At 42.4% G+C, this 21941-nt stretch overlaps 1 protein-coding gene across 1 annotated transcript in view; it reads left to right on the forward strand.

Moving 5' to 3' along the window:
* The window catches only part of amfra (autocrine motility factor receptor a), a 21824-nt gene extending 1115 nt beyond the window's left edge, over positions 1-20709 (forward strand). The window contains exons 2-14 of the mRNA XM_084067226.1: positions 194-536; positions 960-1052; positions 1770-1934; positions 7199-7351; positions 8090-8130; positions 9818-9950; positions 11488-11621; positions 12285-12395; positions 12764-12960; positions 13851-13954; positions 14774-14908; positions 15519-15709; positions 17096-20709. Of these exons, the coding sequence (XP_083923352.1) occupies positions 276-536; positions 960-1052; positions 1770-1934; positions 7199-7351; positions 8090-8130; positions 9818-9950; positions 11488-11621; positions 12285-12395; positions 12764-12960; positions 13851-13954; positions 14774-14908; positions 15519-15709; positions 17096-17252 (1875 nt within the window). The 5' untranslated portion in view covers positions 194-275 and the 3' untranslated portion in view covers positions 17253-20709. The remainder of the gene's footprint in view (positions 1-193; positions 537-959; positions 1053-1769; positions 1935-7198; positions 7352-8089; positions 8131-9817; positions 9951-11487; positions 11622-12284; positions 12396-12763; positions 12961-13850; positions 13955-14773; positions 14909-15518; positions 15710-17095) is intronic.
* The last annotated feature ends 1232 nt before the right edge of the window (positions 20710-21941 follow it).

The raw sequence follows: 21941 nt of genomic DNA on the forward strand, positions 1-21941 counted from the left end.
ATTTTTGTTTTCAGCACACCTAGTGACTGCACCTTTTCAACAGAACATGATCTATTATCATTCTAATTGTGGCAAAAAAATACGGGATAGTTTTGTCTGGAATGTTGAAAACCGGGACATTTTAGTGTTTTACAGCTGTTTTGTGGGGACTAGTCCGTACTCCTTTCCCATTCACCCTTTTCTACCTTCACAGGTTGTGCGAAGTGTTTATTCAGCTCATAGGCTGTTTCAACCGTGTTTCTTTCGGCAAGAGGGCGTAGGAACTCCACTACTCCATGATGCCTCTGCTGTTCCTGGAGAGATTCCCCTGGCCCAGCCTGCAGACCTACACGGCTCTGAGCGTGGCTCTGCTGGCGGGCAGCATCTTCAGCGCTTACACCACTGTGACGGACCAGTCGTTCGGAACCTCCGAGGTGGACGAGCCCCCGACTCCGCCCGCCGACGTGGAGGTGGAACACCTGAGGACTGATGTTGGGGACGCGGAGTTGGCCACGACTGTGCTCTGGTATCTCGTCACTGACAGTCTCTTCGTATGGGTGAGTCCCAAGCAGTGGTGTAAAGTAACTAAGTACATTTACTCAAGTACTGTACTATTTTTACTTTACTTGAGTATTTCCAGTTTTCAGTACTTTTACTTCTACTCCACTACATCTCAGAGGCAGAGCTCACAATGCGTTGCGATGTGACGCGTTGTGAGCTTGTAGATTTGCTATTTTCAAACATGTTAGTACTTTTACTTTTGGTACTACGTATACTACGTATATTTTGATGCCAATACTTTTGTACTTTTACTCAAGTAACATTTTTAACACAGGCCTTTTACTTGTAACAGAGTATTTCTACATTGCAGTATTGATCAACGTTGTGGGACTTTGCATTGTCTGATAAGATTGTGTGATTCGTTTTACTTTCTTTTTCTTGTACCCCAGACATACTAATGGCGTAATTTGTTTTGGCAGGTGTTGGTCAACACATTTTGCTGCACTTTAATGTTGATCGCCAAGATGATCCAGTGTGTGGTTTTCGGGCCTCTCAGAGTCAGTGAGAAGCAGGTGAGTTTTGGAGTCGCAGTAGTGCTGTATTTTACAAGTCAGTGGCTTTGCTGGCTGGACCCCGTCCCCTGAATCACAACCACGTCCACTCATTCAAATCGTCATGCCATTCACGGGGATTGGCCCTGCTTTTTCTCTTGGCAGGAGATATGGACACAGGGTAAGTCCCAGATGCCTGATTGGATGGTTGACAAACCTACTGACGCCATCGTAGTACTTGACAAGACAACAACAGAATGGCAGCACTGCTGTGATTTGACGATTAAAAAGCCATTGAAGAGCAGCAGATGTAATAAAATATGTACATAAGGTCCATGGTTTAAAGAAAATATCAATAAAATGATGCAAATGGAAAGCAGCAGATATAATAACAACCATTGGGGGAAGCATTGACATTAGTACATCATCTCACAGAAGGGCAGGGCCAGTCAGTTTCTCCTCTTATAAAATATATTATGTTCCCATACTTGAACACACACCTCTTTCATGATGGCTCCCTCCTTCACTAAACACACAAATACTTTGGTGTCAGACTGCCATCACTAATACAACCTAGCCTTTGCTATTTGACACAGTCTATTTGATGGCTCCCTCCTTTGTTAAACACACACATACTTTGGTGTCTGAATGCCATCACTTTGCTATTTGACACAGTCTATAACACTTGTTATAACACAGTTTTGTTCTGACACTCCCTTTGTGCTCTGCCGCTTGCAGCACCTGAAGGATAAGTTCTGGAACTTCATCTTCTACAAGTTCATCTTCATCTTTGGCGTGCTGAACGTGCAGACGGTTGAAGAGGTGGTGATGTGGTGTCTGTGGTTCTCTGCCCTGGTTTTCCTTCACCTGATGGTGCAGCTCTGCAAAGACCGTTTTGAATACGTAGGTTTACAAACCACACTACATTTTTTACAGATCGGTATCACTTAAGGCCGAAAGATACTATACTGCCTGTACAATGCATGCACTATCTTCTTTGCAGATGTTGAATATACATTCTTATGGCACTCTCATCCTTGTACTTTCATGGTCGGTTTTACTGGTCCAGACACTATACTGTAGGTGTTGTTTTGTTGATTTACCGACTGCAATAAAGCCTTGTGTGCGGTTTGGCTTTTGGTTATAATGCAAATACTTTCTCCTAGTGAATTTGTGTAATTATGTTTGATATAGGTACAGTATTTACATGCAAGAGTACGGTCCGCCCCTCCCCAGCTTTTCTCCTTTATTGTGATAGAGACAGTGAACAGAGAGACGGGAAGGGTAGAAGAGGAGAAAGGGAAAATGCAGCAAAGAGCCTCAGGTCGGATTAGAACCTTGGCCAGCTGCGAAAGGAATGTAAACCTTATTTATGTGGTATGCACTTTTACCAGGTGAGTCTTTGGGACGCCCCTGAAAGTACTGCATTTGATACTTAAATCTTTTGAGGGCGCAGGTTCAGATGTGAGAGCTATGCAAGCCTACAGCTGTAAGAAGCACATTTTGGCGTTTAGTCATGCAAAGTTGACTTATTACTGGTTACATATACTGCTTTTAGTCAATGGATAATAACAACTGAAAACCTGTTTCTCTAAAATAATGTAGGGACTTGTTTTAACCTTTCCCCGACCCAACTTGTCGTCGGTCTGACCTAGATTTACGTTAACACTGTGCTGCACTGTACTGCACTGTACCTCCTACCATTCACTGATGTGTGTTGTTGAGTGGTGAGATTCAAAGTCACAAGGGCTGGCAGCGTGTGGATATGATTTTCTGCTTTTGGGTTCCCCGGCCCTCATGAGCTGATATTGGTCTGGAGACATTATACATATTACTGCTGTAACACTACAGAACAGCTCTGTAGAGCCCATAGAAGGTATGAGGAGACTGAAGCACAGCACTGGCTTTTTCAGCTGCCATGTCATCATTCTTTAGAAAGAAAAATCAATAAAACTACGTTTGCGGGGTGCATTGAAATGTGACCGGTTTGTGTGTCAACCACGATGTAAATACGATGTCTCAGATTCTGTTCCAACCTCGAGACCCGTATTGGGTATGAAATCCGGCCCTTTTACCCTTGGTTTCCTATGTCTCGCTACATTGTCTCATGTCATTACATGCACAAATGCATGCCTAAAAAATCGTAATGACTTGTGCCCTATTTTATACTTAACTTGTTTGAAATCTTGTGAAAGTTTTTTTTGCCTATAATAACATGGTTACAAAAACCTTGCCTTCTGACTCTAACTGAATCTTTGAATCGTTGACATAACAACGCATTATAGAGTTTCCTTGAATAGGTTTCCCTTTATGACCCACTATGAGGCCTGTTTCTTTTTTAGGATACAGAGTAAACATGATAGGCACAGGCCAGATTTCTCTGTCATGTTTACAGGCTGCACTACCCCGGTGTGTTGCGTTCCACTCACTGAGTGACCATACAGTACTTGTCAGTATTTTGGCTTGGTTTGTTTTTTCTGATACTATTCTTGGTGACTTTGGCTGCCGATGTTGTGTTCTGCATGTTGGGCAAAACAAAATATCAGATTAAGTTGTCACCTAATGTTGGAAAAAGGTGTCAGGTTAACGTCTTACCTGTTGTTTATCTGTTACACTGCTTATTCTAATGTGTCAGCAGAAGGTCATGCTGTCCTCACCTCCTTGTAAATTAAGGAGACAAAACATGGTATTATAATTGAAATGTCATCAATGAAATAAAATAAAAATAGTAGTAAATAGGCCATTTATATGGTGCGTTTATCCAAAGTGCTTTACAATGTACAGCGGAGAAAACCTTGCAAGACACCAACTTGCTCATCGGGAGCAGTTAGGGGCTCAGTTTCTCGCTCAGGAACACTTTAACACTAACTCATGGGGAGCTGGGCATCGAACCGGGAACCTTCCAATTCCCAAGCGGCTGCTCTACCTCCTGTGAGCCACTGCCAGCCTCGCATTGAAAATGTCATTTGTCATGAATTTCAGAATTGTCGCTAGCTATGAGCACATTTGCACGTGCATGATGTGAGAAAGTGAGAGAGAAGGTCAGATGAGGGAGAAAGCATTCTCACACTGACAACATTGTTCCTTTACGCATTCTGGAGCTCTTATCAGTACATGGTACAGTACATAAGGCTGTACATATAGTCAAGAGTTAATAGAGTTTTAATGCTCTGATGGTGTCTCGGCAGGACAAACAGAAATAAATGTAAAAGTAAAATAATAATAATACAATCATTTTCATATTGAAAACTGGTGTTTGGGAAGGGTTCTGACAAAAGTTAGTTAAGGCATTTGTAGATTGAATTGCAGATTGCGGTTTTACTTACTTTTTTAGTCTGCTGTGTGTGTGTGTGTGTGTGTGTGTGTGTGTGTGTGTGTGTGTGTGTGTGTTGGTATCTGTGACTTGCAATCTACAGCACTGTGTATAGACAGACATTAGTCTATATAGGTTAGCAGTGTGTCAGCACTGAGTTAATGTGTAACACATCACCCTAGACATCTGTCTGTCTGTCCTTCCAGTAGAGTTGTGTGAAAAGCTGATTAGATGCAGTGGAGTCCTGTTCCTCTAGTGGCTTCTAGCGTGTGGTTAATGAACACACAACCATGCTGAGCTGCTCCAGGCCAGGGGAGGACGGTTACGTCTGTATCCTCCTAGTCTCGCGTGGCCAGACTGTTGCCTCCCACAATTTACAAATGTTTCCGGCATACAGTCTGGGACTCGGAAGCTCTGATCATGCTTAAGGGGAAAGCGGAAGCCCCTCCCCTACCCACTTCCGTTTTAGCATTGTGCAGTGGCGCAAAGGAGTCCGACTGGAATCAAAACAACAAGTGTTAAATAATATAAATATGATATATATATATATATATGAATATATATATACAAATATATATATGTATCATATATGATACATATATGAATATAATGATAAACAATCCTCGCACAAATAACATGAATCTACCTATGACTCTATGATTCCGCCTCGGTTCCGTTTCCACTGGGACTACAGGTCCGCGGGCACTGCGTCGTGATTGGTCGAATGTTTTTACGGTCTGAGTAGCATAGAACAACTTCCGTTAAGCAGCTTTCGGGAAGTGGAGTTCCAGACTCTATATAGCATTCAGAGATTGTGGAATAGTTGTCTGGTGACGCGAGACTAGTATCCTCCTGAAAACATTGGAACACTTTACTTATCCGGAATAGAGAAACTCTGCTTTGAAATATGCTTTGGACTTATGATATTATTTTAAAATCTTATAACACTTAGTAGCCGTGGTGTACTGTATAATGTGCTTGGTAAACTGTGGATACTGACATTGCAGTTTAAAACCTCTATTCTTAGTCAAACAGACCTGAGTTCCAACTGTATTTGGACTGTTTTTTCCTGTTAAAACTGCCAAAAAAAAAGCCAACGAGGCGAGAGCTTGTAGATCTGTAATTTCTGGCTAATGTTCCCCCCATAATATGGATGCTTGGGGGTGTTCAAGTCGTTTACCACTTTCATCCTGGTGTCCCTATTTTGGGCATGTTATTATTGTCAAGAACGTTGTTTTACGTATATCTATTTACGTATGTTATATTTTCGTACATCACCGTCGTACAACAAAGTATAAAATAGGGCTTATTGATAGCACTATTACAGTATGAGTTGTGAAAGTCAAAGGCGTAGGGGAAGTGGCTGAAAATGTATTGAACCACTAATGTGCCAGAATTGATTCTTGTGACCAGCAGCATTAGAATTTAGTGGAACTGGCAAACTGTGAGATGTATGTACAGTATGTCGCCCTGCCTCCACTTGCTGCTTTTGCCCAGGCTAGAGTCACAGCAACAGCTACTCTGAAGTTCCTGTTTAGGTTGGGGCATAACGTTCACACTTGGGGCTTAGTAACTGATAGTTTGTAACTAACTAGCTACTGGATTTGGTAACTTGCGCTATATGTTCTTAGCACAAGACCTAGTAAGATACAGACGCTCTGTAAAGTAATGTGTAGTTGGAGTATACTATTATGTCTACCTAGGATGATCCAATAAGCAGCTTTCACATTTGTGAACCTTGATATTGAACAGGCATGCTGTTAAAACTTCTGCTTTGGTGAAAGCTCATGTTTTATATGGTTAAGTGGTTAGGTTTAGGGTTAGTTGGTGTAGTTGAGTTATGTCTAATTTGTACATAGTTGAATGCTGTTGTGTTGCCTCACACGACAGCCGTTCTAACTTCAACAATAAAACTTTGTATCCACTGCTAGTGTACGAACGCTAGCTTGATGTCGATGAACACAAGGTGAACACGAAGTTCATTGCTATCAGTGACGTCATCGATATAATGAAATCCATCCGCTATTTATTTTGTTCCTTGTCAAGGGCTTGTGTAAATATGAAGTTAATACAGGGTCATGTAAACAAATCATGTTTTGTGGTGCAACACGGTAATATTTAGTAGTAGTTATGTTCTAATTTAGATTAGTTACCACTTAAAACAAGGCTTAGTACTAACTTACTTTGGTGCAACTGGGCCCTTGTCTTCACTGTGAATGAGTGTCTCTCAATGAGGAAACATTATATTATAGTGCAAATTCAAAAACGGCAAAAGTAGCAGACCTACAAGTTCAGGTTTGTGGATCTGTGACGCTGTAGTATGATCAAGTACAGCATTAATTTACGAAAAAACACAAAACGTTTTTACCCGACAGTGGTCTCCCTACTCTTCCATTGAGACATTTAGACCCTGGTGTCGGGTAGGACCCCTACCGATTGACAAAGTAGTACTGCCTTGAGCTCGAATGCAAATAGCTCTTCTGGCCAACCGGGGATTCCGATTCCTTGGATGCCGCGCTCCAAATGTGTGCAAATCTTTGAATATATATATTTTTAAAGCGAACATTTGGAACTCAAACCTTTGCTTCTGTAACCTGACACAGCCAGATCCGAAAAGCTGCTTCACACATTTGTTATCTGGTCAGGTTATTGCTTCTGGGGATCCCTGGAACAAAATATTTTGAGATGGGGGTCTGCGGCCAAATACATATCATTTTGGGGGTCCTTGACATGAAAAAGTTTGAGAACCACTGCTTTAAATAATATACTGTTGACATGTAAGCAAAAAAATCCCTACTATAACTCCTTCCGTCAATTGACCTTTTACTTATTCTGTTTTCCATCCCTGGTACAGCTGTCGTTCTCTCCCACCACCCCCATGCACAGCCATGTGCGCGTGCTGTCCCTGCTGGTGTCGCTGCTGCTGGGCTGCTGTGGCCTGGCTGTGGTGTGTGGGCTGCTGGGGGCCGCCCACGGAGCGCACACCCTGTCCTTCATGGCAGCAGAGGTGAGACACCGTCAGCATTGGTCTGACTAACACAAACAAAACACATGGCTCTCTCTCTTTTTATTTTACATTTCGTTTTTGGGGCTTTACTGACTTTATTCGAAAGTACAGTAGAGAGACAGGAAACAGGGAGAGAGTCGTGGAGTGACACGCAGCCTGGGAATCAAACCCGGGACTCGGCGCTGTCAGACTGATTGATTGATTGATTGAGTACTTTATTAGTCAGAAATGTAAACGGCACGGAAGTGCAGTAAGACATTTAACGTTTTTCCCCCTGGCCCCACACACACACACACATGTAAAGCGGCTTGAGTACTTAGAAAAACGCTATATACATTTCAGGTATTATTATTTAGGCTAAAAGGATAACACAAAAAAGTTCTTGTTTCCATTGTGGTCCTATGTATTCAATTCATCAACATAGCATAGGATATTAACACAATAATAGATGTCATTAACAAATACAAAAAACTATATGTACAAAGGAGAAAAAGAAGAAATGGCGTGGTTAAGCATTAGGCATCAATTAATACAGATGTTTATTGTAGGAGCTTATGTTTGGTACCATTTTATTTTAGGGAAAAATGAGATCATCCTAACTTTCTTACAGGTTCATTAATCTTAACATTTTCTGTATATGAGCAGGGAGACGCAACAAATTTTACAACAAAATCATTACACCATATTGACAAACATATTGACCTGCGTGTTAATGAATGTATGCTTTTTCTTCTGCAGTGTCTGCTGGTGACTGTACGCACTGGCCATGTCATTATGCGGTAAGCGCTTTTAAAGCCCAGTACCACACACACACACACACACACACACACACACACACACACACACACACACACACACACACACACACACACACACACACACACTACTGCAGCAGCACTGATGACATAGCCTTTGTAAATTTAGAATGATCCAGGGACTGTGCTATCTGACATTAGCACTGTCATTAGTTTTTTCTCCACTCTGTTTACAGGAGCAGCATTTTGAAATGCACACAAATGTTTGTGTGTGAGAGAGGGGGGTGAACAGGATTAGCCAAGCGGCTAAAGCTGTATTGAAGAAATGCACTCATTAATGAGTTTAGGCTGAACCTAATGCGGGTAAACCGCAGTCTAGTGAGGATAGCCATGAGCATTTCACATAGCAGAGCATGGTGTGTAGAAACTCATTGCCCTGGTCCATAACACAGCAATAGATTGAGTGCTTTGTGCAAGGAAAAGCCCCGTCACTGCCACTGGCTTATTTTTGACTCTGACTAGAAACCTGATGGATGAATATAGATTATCACCCAGGCATTTATTCACAAAACAACAACAAAATAAATAGCATTTGATCAAAAATCTTAATGAATAGATTAATGTCTTTACATGATAAGGGTATCGCAGCCGACAAATTTGGCAAGAGTTACTTCCTGCGTCTTATGTGGGGTGGTTGGCATAGAAATCGCTCCCTTCAGATGCTGTACGATCAACTGAGGGCAGAGCTGTATGTTTCAGACCTTATGACTTCATAGGGTTTTCAAGTGGACATTCCACGGCAACTTGCCCACAAGACCCACTACACCTCAGTGTTGGAACTGGTCCCTGGGCCGCTCAGGTCTTCACCATTCAGCTCTGCCCTCTCTCTCCTCTGCCAGTCTCACTTCTCTTTAGCCGAAGCTCTCTCTGCCTGCCTTTCACCTGATTCTTCTTCTTTCTTTTGGCAGATAAGATGTCAGGTGCTGCAGTTGTCTTGCTTGCTGTTTTCTGCTCTATATTTAGGTTCCCTTGTGCTCTGATTAAGTCTAGTGTGTCCTCAGCCATTAATTCTACCAGACCATCTGCAGCAAAAGTGTCTGGCAGATGATTTTTGCCCAAGTTTTTCTTTTCTTTTGTATATTTGGCAGTTATGTTCCCGCCCTTTCTCCCAATTTATTCGTCAGCTCATGGTAGGACTTTAGCTCATGGTATGCTAATTGGTCAGCTACTGCTGTGACTGATACGGCTTATCATTTATTTCTGTCCTTTTATCACCCCCCACATCCGTGGTAAATGGCCCTACAGCCTAGGGCTGGTAACTGTTCTGTGCTTTTGTTTAATTTTGTCACCTTTCTTCTATATGTTCTTTCCCCATTAAGGTCTTTGTTGGGAGTTTGTCTTTGCCAGATTTAGTGTCTAATGTCAGGGGTGTTATTTTTTTGTCATACCGCCCAGCCCCATATTATTACACTACATACTTATTGCCAGACCCAGGGGCCAGCCAATATAAGTCCATGTCACTTACTGCTGGGGGCGGCAGGGGCTCAGGAGGTAGAGCGGTTGAACCGATAGGTTCCCGGTTCAATCCCCGGGTGCTCCTGTATGGCTGTATCATCTCCTCCAACGTTGTATGCATACAATTTATTGTTATTTTATTTTATTATTATTATTTGTTTCACATTCATGACCATTTACTGTTTGCCCCGTGCAGTTATTCCATCCACCTGTGGGACCTGAACCACCCAGGGACTTGGGAGGGTAAAGGAACGTATGTCTACTACACTGATTTCATCATGGAGCTGGCTATGCTGTTCCTGGACCTGTTGCATCATATCCACATGCTGGTGAGAGAGAGAGACACGCACACGCACACGCACACAGACAGACAGAGAGAGAGAGAGAGTGTGTGTGTGTGAGAGAGTGTGTATTCCTACAATGGACAGTAATTAATTATTTAACCACTTAGGCTCTGTACATTTTATTGTACGATGACAGCAAAAATTGTGAAGGTAGTGTAAATGAATGTTTTGTTTTGGTTCAAACTAAACCTAAGGTTAAAAACGAAACTAATTGCTATAGAGCAGGGGTCTTCAACAGGGGGTCCGGGACCCCTAGGGGGTCCTCAGAGCTACTACAGGGGGTCCGCCAAATCTTTGTGTGATATTTCTTTTTTTTACCTTAACCACTTGAACCCTAGCATCCCCTTTTCTGAGGAGAACTTTAGCCAAAAATAGCAGATCTACAAGCTCTCAACGCCTCGCGCTGCGAGGCGTTGAGAGCTTGTAGATCTGCTATTTTTGGCAAAGAGGCTATAGGTGTAGAGGGAAAAAATGGCAGACTAAGTAAAAAAAATGTTTTCATCTGAAACACAATTTTATACAATATATAGAGTAGGATATACATCAGGTGGGTTGTCAATTTCAACCAATCAGGAGAGAGAGTAAGCATTTATCAGATTACATTTTATATTGTTCCAGCTTTGATTTTGTCTGCTCACTTCTTTGTGTCATCATTTACAATTGCACGTTTTATCCTGTATCCTGTATGAATTGTGTCTCCTGATTGGGTAAAATTTGTATCATGACCTAAAAATACATTTTCTGTTTACTAAAGAGCTGAAGATATGGTGAGATCCATATTACTGAACAAAACAGTATAGCAAGGATTATTATCAGAATATAGAGCTACTTAACACCCACTGCACGATTGATTTTGAGATACATTTGCTTTAGAGACTCCTCAGTGCATAGTCCATAGTGCTGATCCAGTCGGTCTTTTATCAAACTCCTTCCCCTGGCAGGATTTTTTGTCTGACCCCCACCCGAGGCTTTGTAAAAGTTCTGCATTTGCAAATATAATTCTGTGCGAAGATAAATATTTATCCACTCGCACGTGACCGATAACCTTTTGTTGCATAACAATCATTCCCTTTTTATCTCGGCAACAGAAAACTATAATTACACCCTTATAATATCAGTGCTGCTATTGAATATAAATGGCAAATCAAAGTTGTTTTGGCAAGATTTTCAAGATGCCTTTTCCATCATTCCAGCATTCTGTGGTATTAGAAATATCGCAACAATCTAAATGAATGAAAGAAAAAAACAATCCTTCTCATCAAAGCCGGTGACAAATGAGCCTGGTTAAGATAGTGGTAGTGGAATGAGAGAGATGGAATACCTCCTGTAGGGAATATACTAATCATAAAACAAGTGCGTGTTGTGAGTGAAAATATCATAACTCCAATTATACTGTAGCAGGTTTTACGGTAATTTCAAATCATAGAGAGCTGAGTAATGTTGATAAATATGAGCTCAGTCTTATCCCTCTGACATTTTCTCACTCTTCCTGTGTGTCATTGTCCAACCTTTCTGTCCACAGCTGTTTGGTAACATCTGGCTGTCCATGGCCAGTCTTGTGATCTTCATGCAGCTGCGCTATCTGTTCCACGAGGTCCAGCGCCGTGTCCGGCGACACAAGAACTACCTCCGCGTTATCGACAACATGGAGGCCAGGTGACCATACCACTTATTTCACTATCACTGATGTGATTGGGACGTTTCAGCTTTGGTTTCTTTCCAGTTTTCAGGATTCATACACGTTATTATACCATTATTTATAATGCAGGTTCCTGTATCTCCTACCCCATTCCTAAACCTTCGGGGTCGAGACGGCCACCCGTGACCTTTTAGGATAGACTTTATTCATTTTGAATTATCACTGTCCTCATAGAAGGTAGAAACGTACTTTAACGAATTGGCCTTTTCAACGCGGTCTCCGTCGCACTAATACTTCATTCAGACGCTTTGTAATCCAGCCTTGAACTGCACTCCATTTTTGGAAATCCATCAAAAAAGTCTTGTTTCTAACATTTCTGCTGTCCATGTCAAACGAGACGACACAACAGTTCGGAAAAGTCACATGACGCGTTGGTGAATCTACCAAACCAATACAAACGTCTAATTTGAACTTTAATATACATTACAGGGCTGATGTTTTATAAGCATTTTAACACAAGAATTACAAGGGGAACCAAAACAAATTTTCACACGCAAAAAGCTTATAGCTTTAGTAGCAATGTTTTTTTTGTTCCTTTGTTAAATGATTTTAGTATTTTGTCTTTGCTCATTGCTTTACTTGAAATTACTTCAATTGTTTGTGTATGTGTGTGTGTGCAGGTTTGCAGTTGCTACTCCAGAGGAGCTTACAGCCAATAATGATGACTGCGCCATCTGCTGGGACACCATGATGACAGCACGCAAGCTGCCATGTGGCCATCTCTTCCACAAGTATGTTTATCTTTCCAGTTGGTAGCAATGAACCAGTGTTCTGTACTGTGCATGCAGGCACGGGATTCATGGGCACCGCTAGTCTGGTGTATCCTTCCATGTCACAATAAAGGTCAGATGATGTATGCAAACCCTTCACACCAAGCCTGATGCTATACATTTTAAATGTTCTGTTCTCTTTTCACACCACGGCTGAGTAACGTTTCCTTTACCGACGCTGTCCAGGGGCTGAATATCCACTGCAATGATAATAATATTAAATAAGTTATATATATAAGTTATATAACACCTTTGCAAAATTGGCCTCCATTGAAGAGGTTACCAAGTGTGTTTCATGTGAGTGAGGTTCTGTGTATGCGTTTCTGTAGCTCCTGTCTGCGCTCCTGGCTAGAGCAGGACACTTCGTGTCCCACCTGCCGGATGTCCCTAAACATCAATGGGGACGGGGGGCAGGAGGCGGGCCAGCGACAGCAGGGCCCCTCCGAAAACAACTTGGTCCCTGGGGGGCCTCCTGCGGACGCCAGACCCCACATCAACCAACACAACCACTTCTTTCACTTTGACGGTGAGTCCTTCTAGCACTAAGGAAAGACAGTAGGCACAGATTATCTAAACAATACGAAGAAACCTGTCACATAAATTTGTTTTGGGGATTTTTTTGTTTAGTGACCACTTAAGCGCAATACATGCTCGTTCGGTTACATGCTTTTTTTTCGGAAAGGGAGGTGTTATAACTACAGTTTGACGTCATTTAGAACTTGTGGATAGCTTCATCCTGACCCTCCAAACTGCACGGTACATAAATAATATAATTATAATATAACTAATATTAAGTAAAGTAAACATTATTGATGGACAATATCTAAAACGTTTATTCTGTAGATGACAATGTGCCTGAGTAGCAGTTATTTATATTATTTTGGATTATTATAATAAGTTGAATGTTACACTAGAAAATGTGCTCCTCAGAGCACAGGTCTCCGCCAGTACTGTTCCTGATTAATCCTGTCTTACCTCACTTCAAAAGATATAAATGGTCTTTTGAAGTGACATACCTATTTATAGGGCTCTATTTCATCATGCGTCTCGCTAGCCAATCAAAGCACACCCTTTCAACATATTGTCACGTGTCACGTGAAGCTTGACCAATGTTAGCTTGGTGGACACACGGAAGGACGAGAACGAAAACATAGTCTCCTGGCGGAGACAATAAGCTTTATTAAACCCCTCGGCCCATGTATGAGGCAAGGATGTTTAGAATGATGAAACTGTAATTGAAAATGACGCAGAAAGCATTATTTACAGTAGCCTGGCTGAGTAATTGCACTTGCTTTATGGGGTGTGTGTGTGTGTGTGTGTGTGTGTGTGTGTGTGTGTGTGTGTGTGTGTGTGTGTGTGTGTGTGTGTGTGTGTGTGTGTGTGTGTGTGTGTGTGTGTGTGTGTAATTGAATACAGGGTCCCGTATTGCCAGCTGGCTGCCCAGTTTCTCAGTAGAAGTGATGCATACCACCAACATCCTGGGCATCGCTCAGGCGAACAACTCTCAGCTCAACGCCATGGTGAGATGACGTCTACAGTCTTATCTTAATTTGCAAACCCATGTTGCATCATTAATATTGCTTATGTACAGAATTATTGCTCTCATTTACACCTTTCTCACAAGTTGCCTGTCGTCTGGGTAAAATCTACCATGGGGATTTTGAGTTACTAAAGGTCCAAATTCACCCTGCTGTCTGCTAGGAGTGTGCATATTTTCAGCAGGAGTCAACCCTTGCCGAAGCCATCATAGTCTCGCGTGGCCAGACTGTTGCCTCCCACAATTTACAAATGTTTCCGACATACAGTCTGGGACTCGGAAGCTCTGATCATGTGTAAGGGGAAAGCGGATGCCCCTCCCCTACCCACGTCCGTTTCAGCATTGTGCAGTGGCGCAAATGAGTCCGACTGGAATCAACGAATCTCATAAATATCGTTTATGTCTACTAGTGTCTTCTTTCACATTTTTTTCGGCGTTAATTCCATGATACCTTTCTCAGTTTTCTGTGATAAACAATCCTCGCACAAATAACATGAATCTACCGCTCCTATGACTATGCTTCCGCCTCGGTTCTGTTTCCACTAGGACTACAGGTCCGCGGGCACCGTGTCGTGATTGGTCGAATGTTTTTCCGGTCTGAACAACTTCCGTTACACAGCTTTCGGGAAGTGGAGTCCCAGACTCTATATAGCATTCAGAGATTGTGGAATAGTAGTCTGGTGACGCGAGACTAAAGCCATCAGGACCCAATTGATCACCTCCCTTCCTCCTGCTGTGTACAATGTGTACACCTCCTTATTTTCTCCCTCTTCTCCTTCACCTCCTTGTACCCTCCCTCCAGGCCCATCAGATCCAGGAGATGTTTCCCCAGGTTCCCTACCACCTGGTGCTCCAGGACCTCCAGCTGACCCGCTCCGTGGAGGTCACCACAGACAACATCCTGGAGGGTCGCATCCAGGTGCCTTTCCCCACACAGGTCAGTTATTGCTCTTTTCAGTTACTACCCAGAACCTACCAGAACCCGTCAAGTTTCTGTGATGTTTTTTTTGGTTTACATTTTCCATTATGACCAGACCCAGCCCTGAAGGAGGATGTACATCATTAACCCATTAAAACCGGGAACACATCTCTGTCATTTTAGATTTCTTTGGCTATTCAAAAATAGCAGATCTACAAGCTCGTAGTGCGGCACTCGGTGCGGCGCTACGAGCTTGTAGATCTGCTATTTTTGGAAAATCGTGAAAATGTGTGCAAATCTTTGACTATATATATTTTAAAGCGAACATTTGTAACTCAAATCTTTGCTTCTGGATGTCCCTGGAAGAACATATTTTACAAATGTTCGCTTTAAAAAATATATATTCAAAGATTTGCACTAATGTTCACGATTAAAAAAAGAATAGCAGATCGACAAGCTCATCGCGACGTGTTGTGAACTTGTAAATCGTCAATTTTTAAATAGCCAATGTACTGTATATAATAAGGTTAAAGTGCTCATGTGGCTTATAGCCTCTACTTTTGGGCTTGTTTTCATACACCTCGTTGCTTATTTCTCTCGCAAAATCTGGTAACTTGTGTCCCTATAGGCAGCAGAGCGGGCCTCCATACTGGTGAACCCGGCCCAGGGGGAGCAGGCTGGGCCCAGCGGAGCGGCGGAGGCGGGCCCCAGCGAGCCTGACAACATGGAGGTCAGAGGGAGCCGCTTCTCCAAGTCGGCTGAGGAGAGGCAGAAGATGCTGAAGCAGAGAAAAGAGGAGCTACTCCAGCAAGCACGCAGGTTGGTTCACTGTTGCCCAGAAGTAGGGCAGTGGTTCCCAAACATCTTGGGTCTCAGATTCATTTTTATTGGTCGGGACTCGGGAGTAAATATCCCTAATTTCTTTTCGTTTACTACAATTATTTTTGTTTTTTCAAAAGATTTTCGAAATGTCTATATACTATAAAGAAAACATCACATGGATGCACCTGGGACGTATCATCAGTGTTGTAGCCTGGGGTCATAGGGTGTTTTGGGTCTCGCAACAACATACACCCTCGCCCAGGTGACCCAGCCAGGGTTGATCAAGCCCTGACTTACGTCCCAGTAGCTACCCACGGTCAGTCCTATAGGGAAAGACAGGGCCACTCAGTCCGCTTCTCCGGAACTACTCTGCCGGGACCGGGCGAGGCTCTGGCACGTGGAGGGACTAGGCTCTGTGGGTTGTCTCCTGGCTGGGCTCCTCCTTCGCCTCACCAGATCCAAGACATGAGCGCTGTACCATATCCGCTGCACCACCCTGATCCAAACATTTCCTTCTGGCGTGATGGTTCCTTGGGCCGTGGTGGTACTGCAGGCTCCACTTGCGGCTTGCTTGAATGACCCTCCTGAAGGCCTCACAGTGGATTCAAACATTTTTCAAAAGAAAATACATCTACATGCTCGAGAAAAAATGTCAATGTTGTACCGTTTGGTGCCCCCACCAAGGTTGGTGCCCTGTGCTGTGCTGCTTTTATCCACCAGATTGGGACGTTCACGGCATAGCCATCACGGTGCGTTAATCATCGGTGACGAGTGCCTGTAACACAGCTGCTGCTGGCTGCGTGCAGCGTGCTGCGAGTCGCAGCGTGTCTGTGTCAGGATGCGAGGCAACACTCACACAATCACGTGCAGCCTGCGTCCTCTCCCCCTGCGCCTAATGGCTGTACATGGGGCCGTCGCGTGCTTTAGCGTGATTGTGTGAGTGTGGCTTCAGGAAGGAAATTCCTAGCCTCGATCTCCAGGCTTTTGTTTTTTAGTTTTGCTAAAAAATAAAAGTTTGGAAATTCCTGTCCCAGCTGTTGGTACGCAAAAGCGCCTCGCGTCGTCTGATGTGCCGCGCACTATTTATTTTGGGTGAATATGCGCACCAGTTATGTGCACCCCTGATCATTAGTCACACGTAAACTCAGACCAAAAGCCTGTTTGGAAGAGTATATATTAAGCTTTGAGCTTCAGGCAATACCTCTTGTCTACCAATAGTGGTCCTACCCGACCACAGGATCTAAATGTCTCAGTAGAAGAGCAAAGGAGACCAAATAGAACCATAGCAGTTGTTTTACAAAAAAAATAATTTAACATTTGAATCACTAAAACAAGTTATGCAGAATTGCAGCTTTAATATGGCTTATTATTATTTGCCTACAGGCGATATCTGGTCAAGAGCCCAGAGGAACAGGAGGAAGATTTGCCGAGATTGGAGGAGGACTCGGGCCCCGTAACGGACTTGACCATGTTGAGACGCAGAACCATGGCGGCAGCCGCAGAGAGACGTATGCAGAACCAACAGAACCCAGCACCCTGAGACCTTCTCCATCCACTGGAAAAACAAAACACCACACCGTTATTATCCTAAGAGGAACTGACCCAACTCCTTTCAATCTAACCTCTCCACTTCCGTATATGATCAATAGTATTAACCCACGCAAAAAAGAAAAGAAACAAATGTTGCAAGCATGGCCTTTGCCTGCAAATGGAGTTTTTTGCTGTTTTCTAGGCTGCATAAGCAAGACGAGACCATTGTGAATATGGCCTCTGCATTGTTCATTTCAGCCACACCTTCTCGTCCGAGTCGTCCCTTCTCGTCGGGAGCACCGGTGGAGATTCAAGGGCATCGAAAGTGCACGGTTACATTGCCCTTATTTATCTACTGCCACATATTACAAACACCAGCCACAGTACGGATTCAGCGTTTACCACTACTGGGGGTGGCTGTTTTCAAAACAAACAGAAAACACAAAAAAAACAAGCATGCATCGTATAAAAGAAAGTTTTCTTTCTTGTCATATTTTGAAGGTGCCACTGCTACAGCCTTGGTCTTAGTGATTTTACTTTTATCAGTTTTTAAAAAGATTTGCGTTCATAAGGCAGAAATGTATATCTTGGGTGGAGAAACTCAACTTTTTTTTGGCGCGTATTATACGAGATGAGTTTCAACTGTGAATTGACAGTAAGTCAGAGGACATAACACCCAGCTTTCAATGCTTTTATTTCTTACCGCCGAGTAAGAAAATGTCACTTTAGTATTTTTGCTGCATTTCTGTGAAATATGAATGTACCTCTCAACATGATGCTACAGATGAAGTGTCTGGCCGTCACAGGCATTTGGGTGGTTCTGTGTCCAATGTGCGAAACACTTGGGGTTTTTGTTCTCATTTAACAAGGCAGAGTTTTTGTTTATTTTGCTCTTTCTCCTGAAATCCCATGGTAGCATACTAGATACTTGTGTACAAGAAAAGGGGGGTGCTTTTTATTTCTGCCATTGCTTCTGCCCTCTGCTTAACAAGCAGCTCTGTCCAAATGTTTATTTTCTCCTTATACTTTGGAGTAATACGCTAATGGTTTCAGCACTCATTTAGATATCATCATTTTGGTAATTCTGAGAATGTGCTGCCATCATCCTAGATTCATCTGAATGTTAGTCTCGTGTAGCCAGACGATCAGAGATCCCCCGTCTACTGATAACGTCTGACATCTAAATTCAATGTTGGGGGTAAAAATTGGTGGGAACAATTCAGAAATATAACGGCATCACAGAACCAATGCAAAGACTTAAGGGCGTTCCTTCATATGGGATGGTATCAGGATTACTTTTAAAAGCAGAGAGTGTAGGCTTGTTACTGCTGGTTTTTCCCCAGCGTCCAAGCCCGTACAGTGACTTTAGATTGCCCCAGACCTATGAGAAGACGGAAATCTCGTCTGACACCGAAGACTATCTGTATGGGGGATAAGTGCGACAGAGTGCCAGCGGTTCCCTGTGCACTGTAAAAGTGTATTTAACTCTGAGACTGTAGAAATGTGTACACTTGTACACTCTCAGAGTTACAGACCCTTAAAGTGTCCAAATGAGTGAGTTAAATGAACACGGAGGATTTTACTGTGTTCAAGCCACTTATTTTTGGAGCCTGGGTGAGACAACTTAAAAAGTGTGTAGTATTTTTGTGAGTCTGTTGTAATGTTACATCTGTTGTCTTGTACACATTTGGCGCCCTCTGCTGACAGCCAACTGTTGTAAGAAAACTTGATCAATTCAGCAGGCAGATAAAGCAAACTGTATTACTAACAGCATTGAGTAGCAGCACAGGCAGTAAGTGATGTTCTTTTGTTAGTAAGTATTAAATAGCTCAATATTATGATATAAATCATTGCTATGGAGTGCTTGTTAAGCAATGGGTCTCCAGTTCTCTTATTTTCAGCTTTGGATGTCAATTTGATTAGGAGAGAGAACTCATACAGGATATATATGTTAAATTGGAAGTGATGTGACAAAGAAGTGAGCAGACGAAGTTGGAACTGGAACACTAAAACTGAAGTGACCTAAACATGTATTTTTGAGCGGTGCAACCGCTCCTATAAGAGGGTTTAGGACCCATCCGTGGTGAAAGTTTTTCCTTCCGTCGTGAAAATTTGTCTTTCGCTGTGACGCCATGCTGTGGAAAACACGCCCATAGGCTAAGCTTTGCAGGACGTGCTGTGATTGGCTAGCGAGACACATGATGAAATTAACTTAAAACTTCGCAGACGCGCTGTGATTGGCTAGCGAGACGCATGATGAAATTAATAATAATGTAAAAAATGTAAGCACGTCACTTCGCAGGACGTGCTGTGATTGGCTACCGAGATGCATGATGAAATTAATAACTCATAAATAGCACCGCTCACTTCACACTGGGTGTGATTTTTTTCTTTGCCGAAGAGCTAGAGAGACGGGGGAGACCGCTGTTACTGAACAAACACTATAGCGTGGGTCTTCACCGGGTGGTCTGGCAGGGCCCCTAGGGGGTCTTCAGAGTTACTAAAGGAGGGCACCAAATCTTTGTTTTAGGAACTGTTATAGTATCTACAAGCTCACAACTGCAACGCATTGTGATTTTAGAGATTTGTTGTAGAGGGAAAAAGAGCAAACAAGTATTGAGGGTTTAAGTGGTTAACTATCTTAAAATACACATCAACAAAAAACATGTATATACACAACACTGATGATAGCTTGTGTTGGATCCTGAGAAAACATTGAACATCTATAGCAGTGATTACTATCAGAATGTAGAGCTTTAACCTTTTAATAACACACTTTGTTTTAAGCAAAAAATATCACTTGCCTACCTTTAACTGTGCTGCTGCCAATCCAGTACACGAGCAGTGTCTTTGTACATCGTTCGTTAAGAAAAGACCACTGTTCTTCCTCTCGTTGTATAGAAAATGAACAGTGTCGTTGCAAGGCAGTGGGCTGAATTCTGGACGTATTGCAATCATGGAGACGATATGTATTATAAGTGATTTCTGAGAGTGCAAGGGTGGTTTGGAGTTGAGTTATATGAGTCCAGAGATGTTGCTTTGTTTTCTTTAGATCTCTTATCCCAAAGAGCGCCCCATAAATTTCCACTAACTAACGGAGGTCTTGTGATCTTTTGTGTTCTTTTATTTTGTCCCCAGTAATGCAGGAATTTAATTTCAGAGCTTCATTGTTAGTCCAAATTCAACAGGAGAAATTAGACCGTTGTCTTTAAATTGTTTGAAATGTTTCATATTCATGGCATAGTTTCCTATTAACTGGTTATTTTTTATAACCATGACATTTAATATCTAATCTAAACTGAATTACTCTTTGGACTGAGGTTTCCTGTATTTTTGTGCCTGAATCAGAAAAATGGTCCATTATAAGTTAATTCTGTAAATAATGTAGTTTTTCTTTTTTGTAAAAAGTGTACTATTAATACAAAAGACCCAATAAACAGAGCTTCTCTTTCAGCTTTTTAAGGAAATAGTTCCATTATTTTCCTTGTTTGTGTTCTGTATACAATTTTAAAGACCCTAATGAAATGGAGAAATATGTTTTTTCACTCTATGAGAGCAGTAGATTTTCAGGCCATTATGTGGCCTTCAAATCCAGTCCCGCTGGCAGACCCCTGAACAGTGTTTGTGCCAAGTAAGGTGCAGATTGGAGCAACAGTGTGCCTGTTACCCCCGGAGGTCCCTGATGTGGCCCCTTGTGTGACTATTGTCATGGCAGACCCCTGAACAGTGTTTGCGTGGAATGGGCGGGCTTGAAGGTGAATCAATTATTGTTCCAATTTTGGTTACTTTCTGTTTTTACCCATTAAGACACTTAGATTAGATTTTTCAAAAATGTGAAACTAAATTGCAGCTCGCAGCGCAGCACGAGGTCACGCGCTGGGGCTGGGCTGGTTCCTCGATGTTGGATCCGGTTCAACCCGATCCCTCCGGTTCCGGGTCCCAGCCCTAGCTGCCCGTGACCTCCCAAAAAAATCATATTTGAACTGATAAGCACTTGAAATGTAGGAGTTGAGACATATTGAAAATATTGCAGACTGCTAGATGTGCTAACAACAAGTGAAGAACTTCTCTCTACTTATTTGAATCATGAATCTACTGGAAAACAAGCTTATCAGCTAAATACTGATGGAACAAGAAACAACCTTAAATCGAGACTCAGTTCTTAATCACAGGGAATCACAAGGTTAATAATGAACTCACCTGTTTAAATCTGCTGCAGTCTAGTGTGTGTCTGCTGTAACATGTGTGCTATAGAATAACATATCTACCATAGTAAAAAATGGCACAACAGTTGAAACTCTGAGGTTGACTTATTTACTTTAATTATTTACACAGAGTGTAGATGGTAAAAAAAAAAAAAAAACTCTTTGTACAGTGTATAGGCTATATCATTTTACTGTCTTTATACTTGGATAATGGGGATATTTGATATTGAGTGCGTGCGTGTGTGTGTCTCTGTCTGTCTCACTCTGTCTCTCTCTCTCTCTCTCTCTCTCTCTCTCTCTCTCTCTCAAAAATCATGGTTATTGAGTTACAAGACATGAATTTAATTTTAGGGGGTTCGCGGTACTCGCAGCCTAAGAAGGTTGAGAACCACTGTTCTAAATCATTCAGCAAGAGGAAGCACTTCCTCAGGGTTGCGGGGTTTTTTGGCTTGTTTTTAAAGTTTAGTTGCTTATTTCGGCTTGCTTCCAAATGT

This window comes from Gymnoscopelus microlampas (genome assembly GCF_963454915.1).
Source record: "Gymnoscopelus microlampas genome assembly, chromosome: 1".
Classification (NCBI taxonomy): Eukaryota; Metazoa; Chordata; class Actinopteri; order Myctophiformes; family Myctophidae; genus Gymnoscopelus; species Gymnoscopelus microlampas.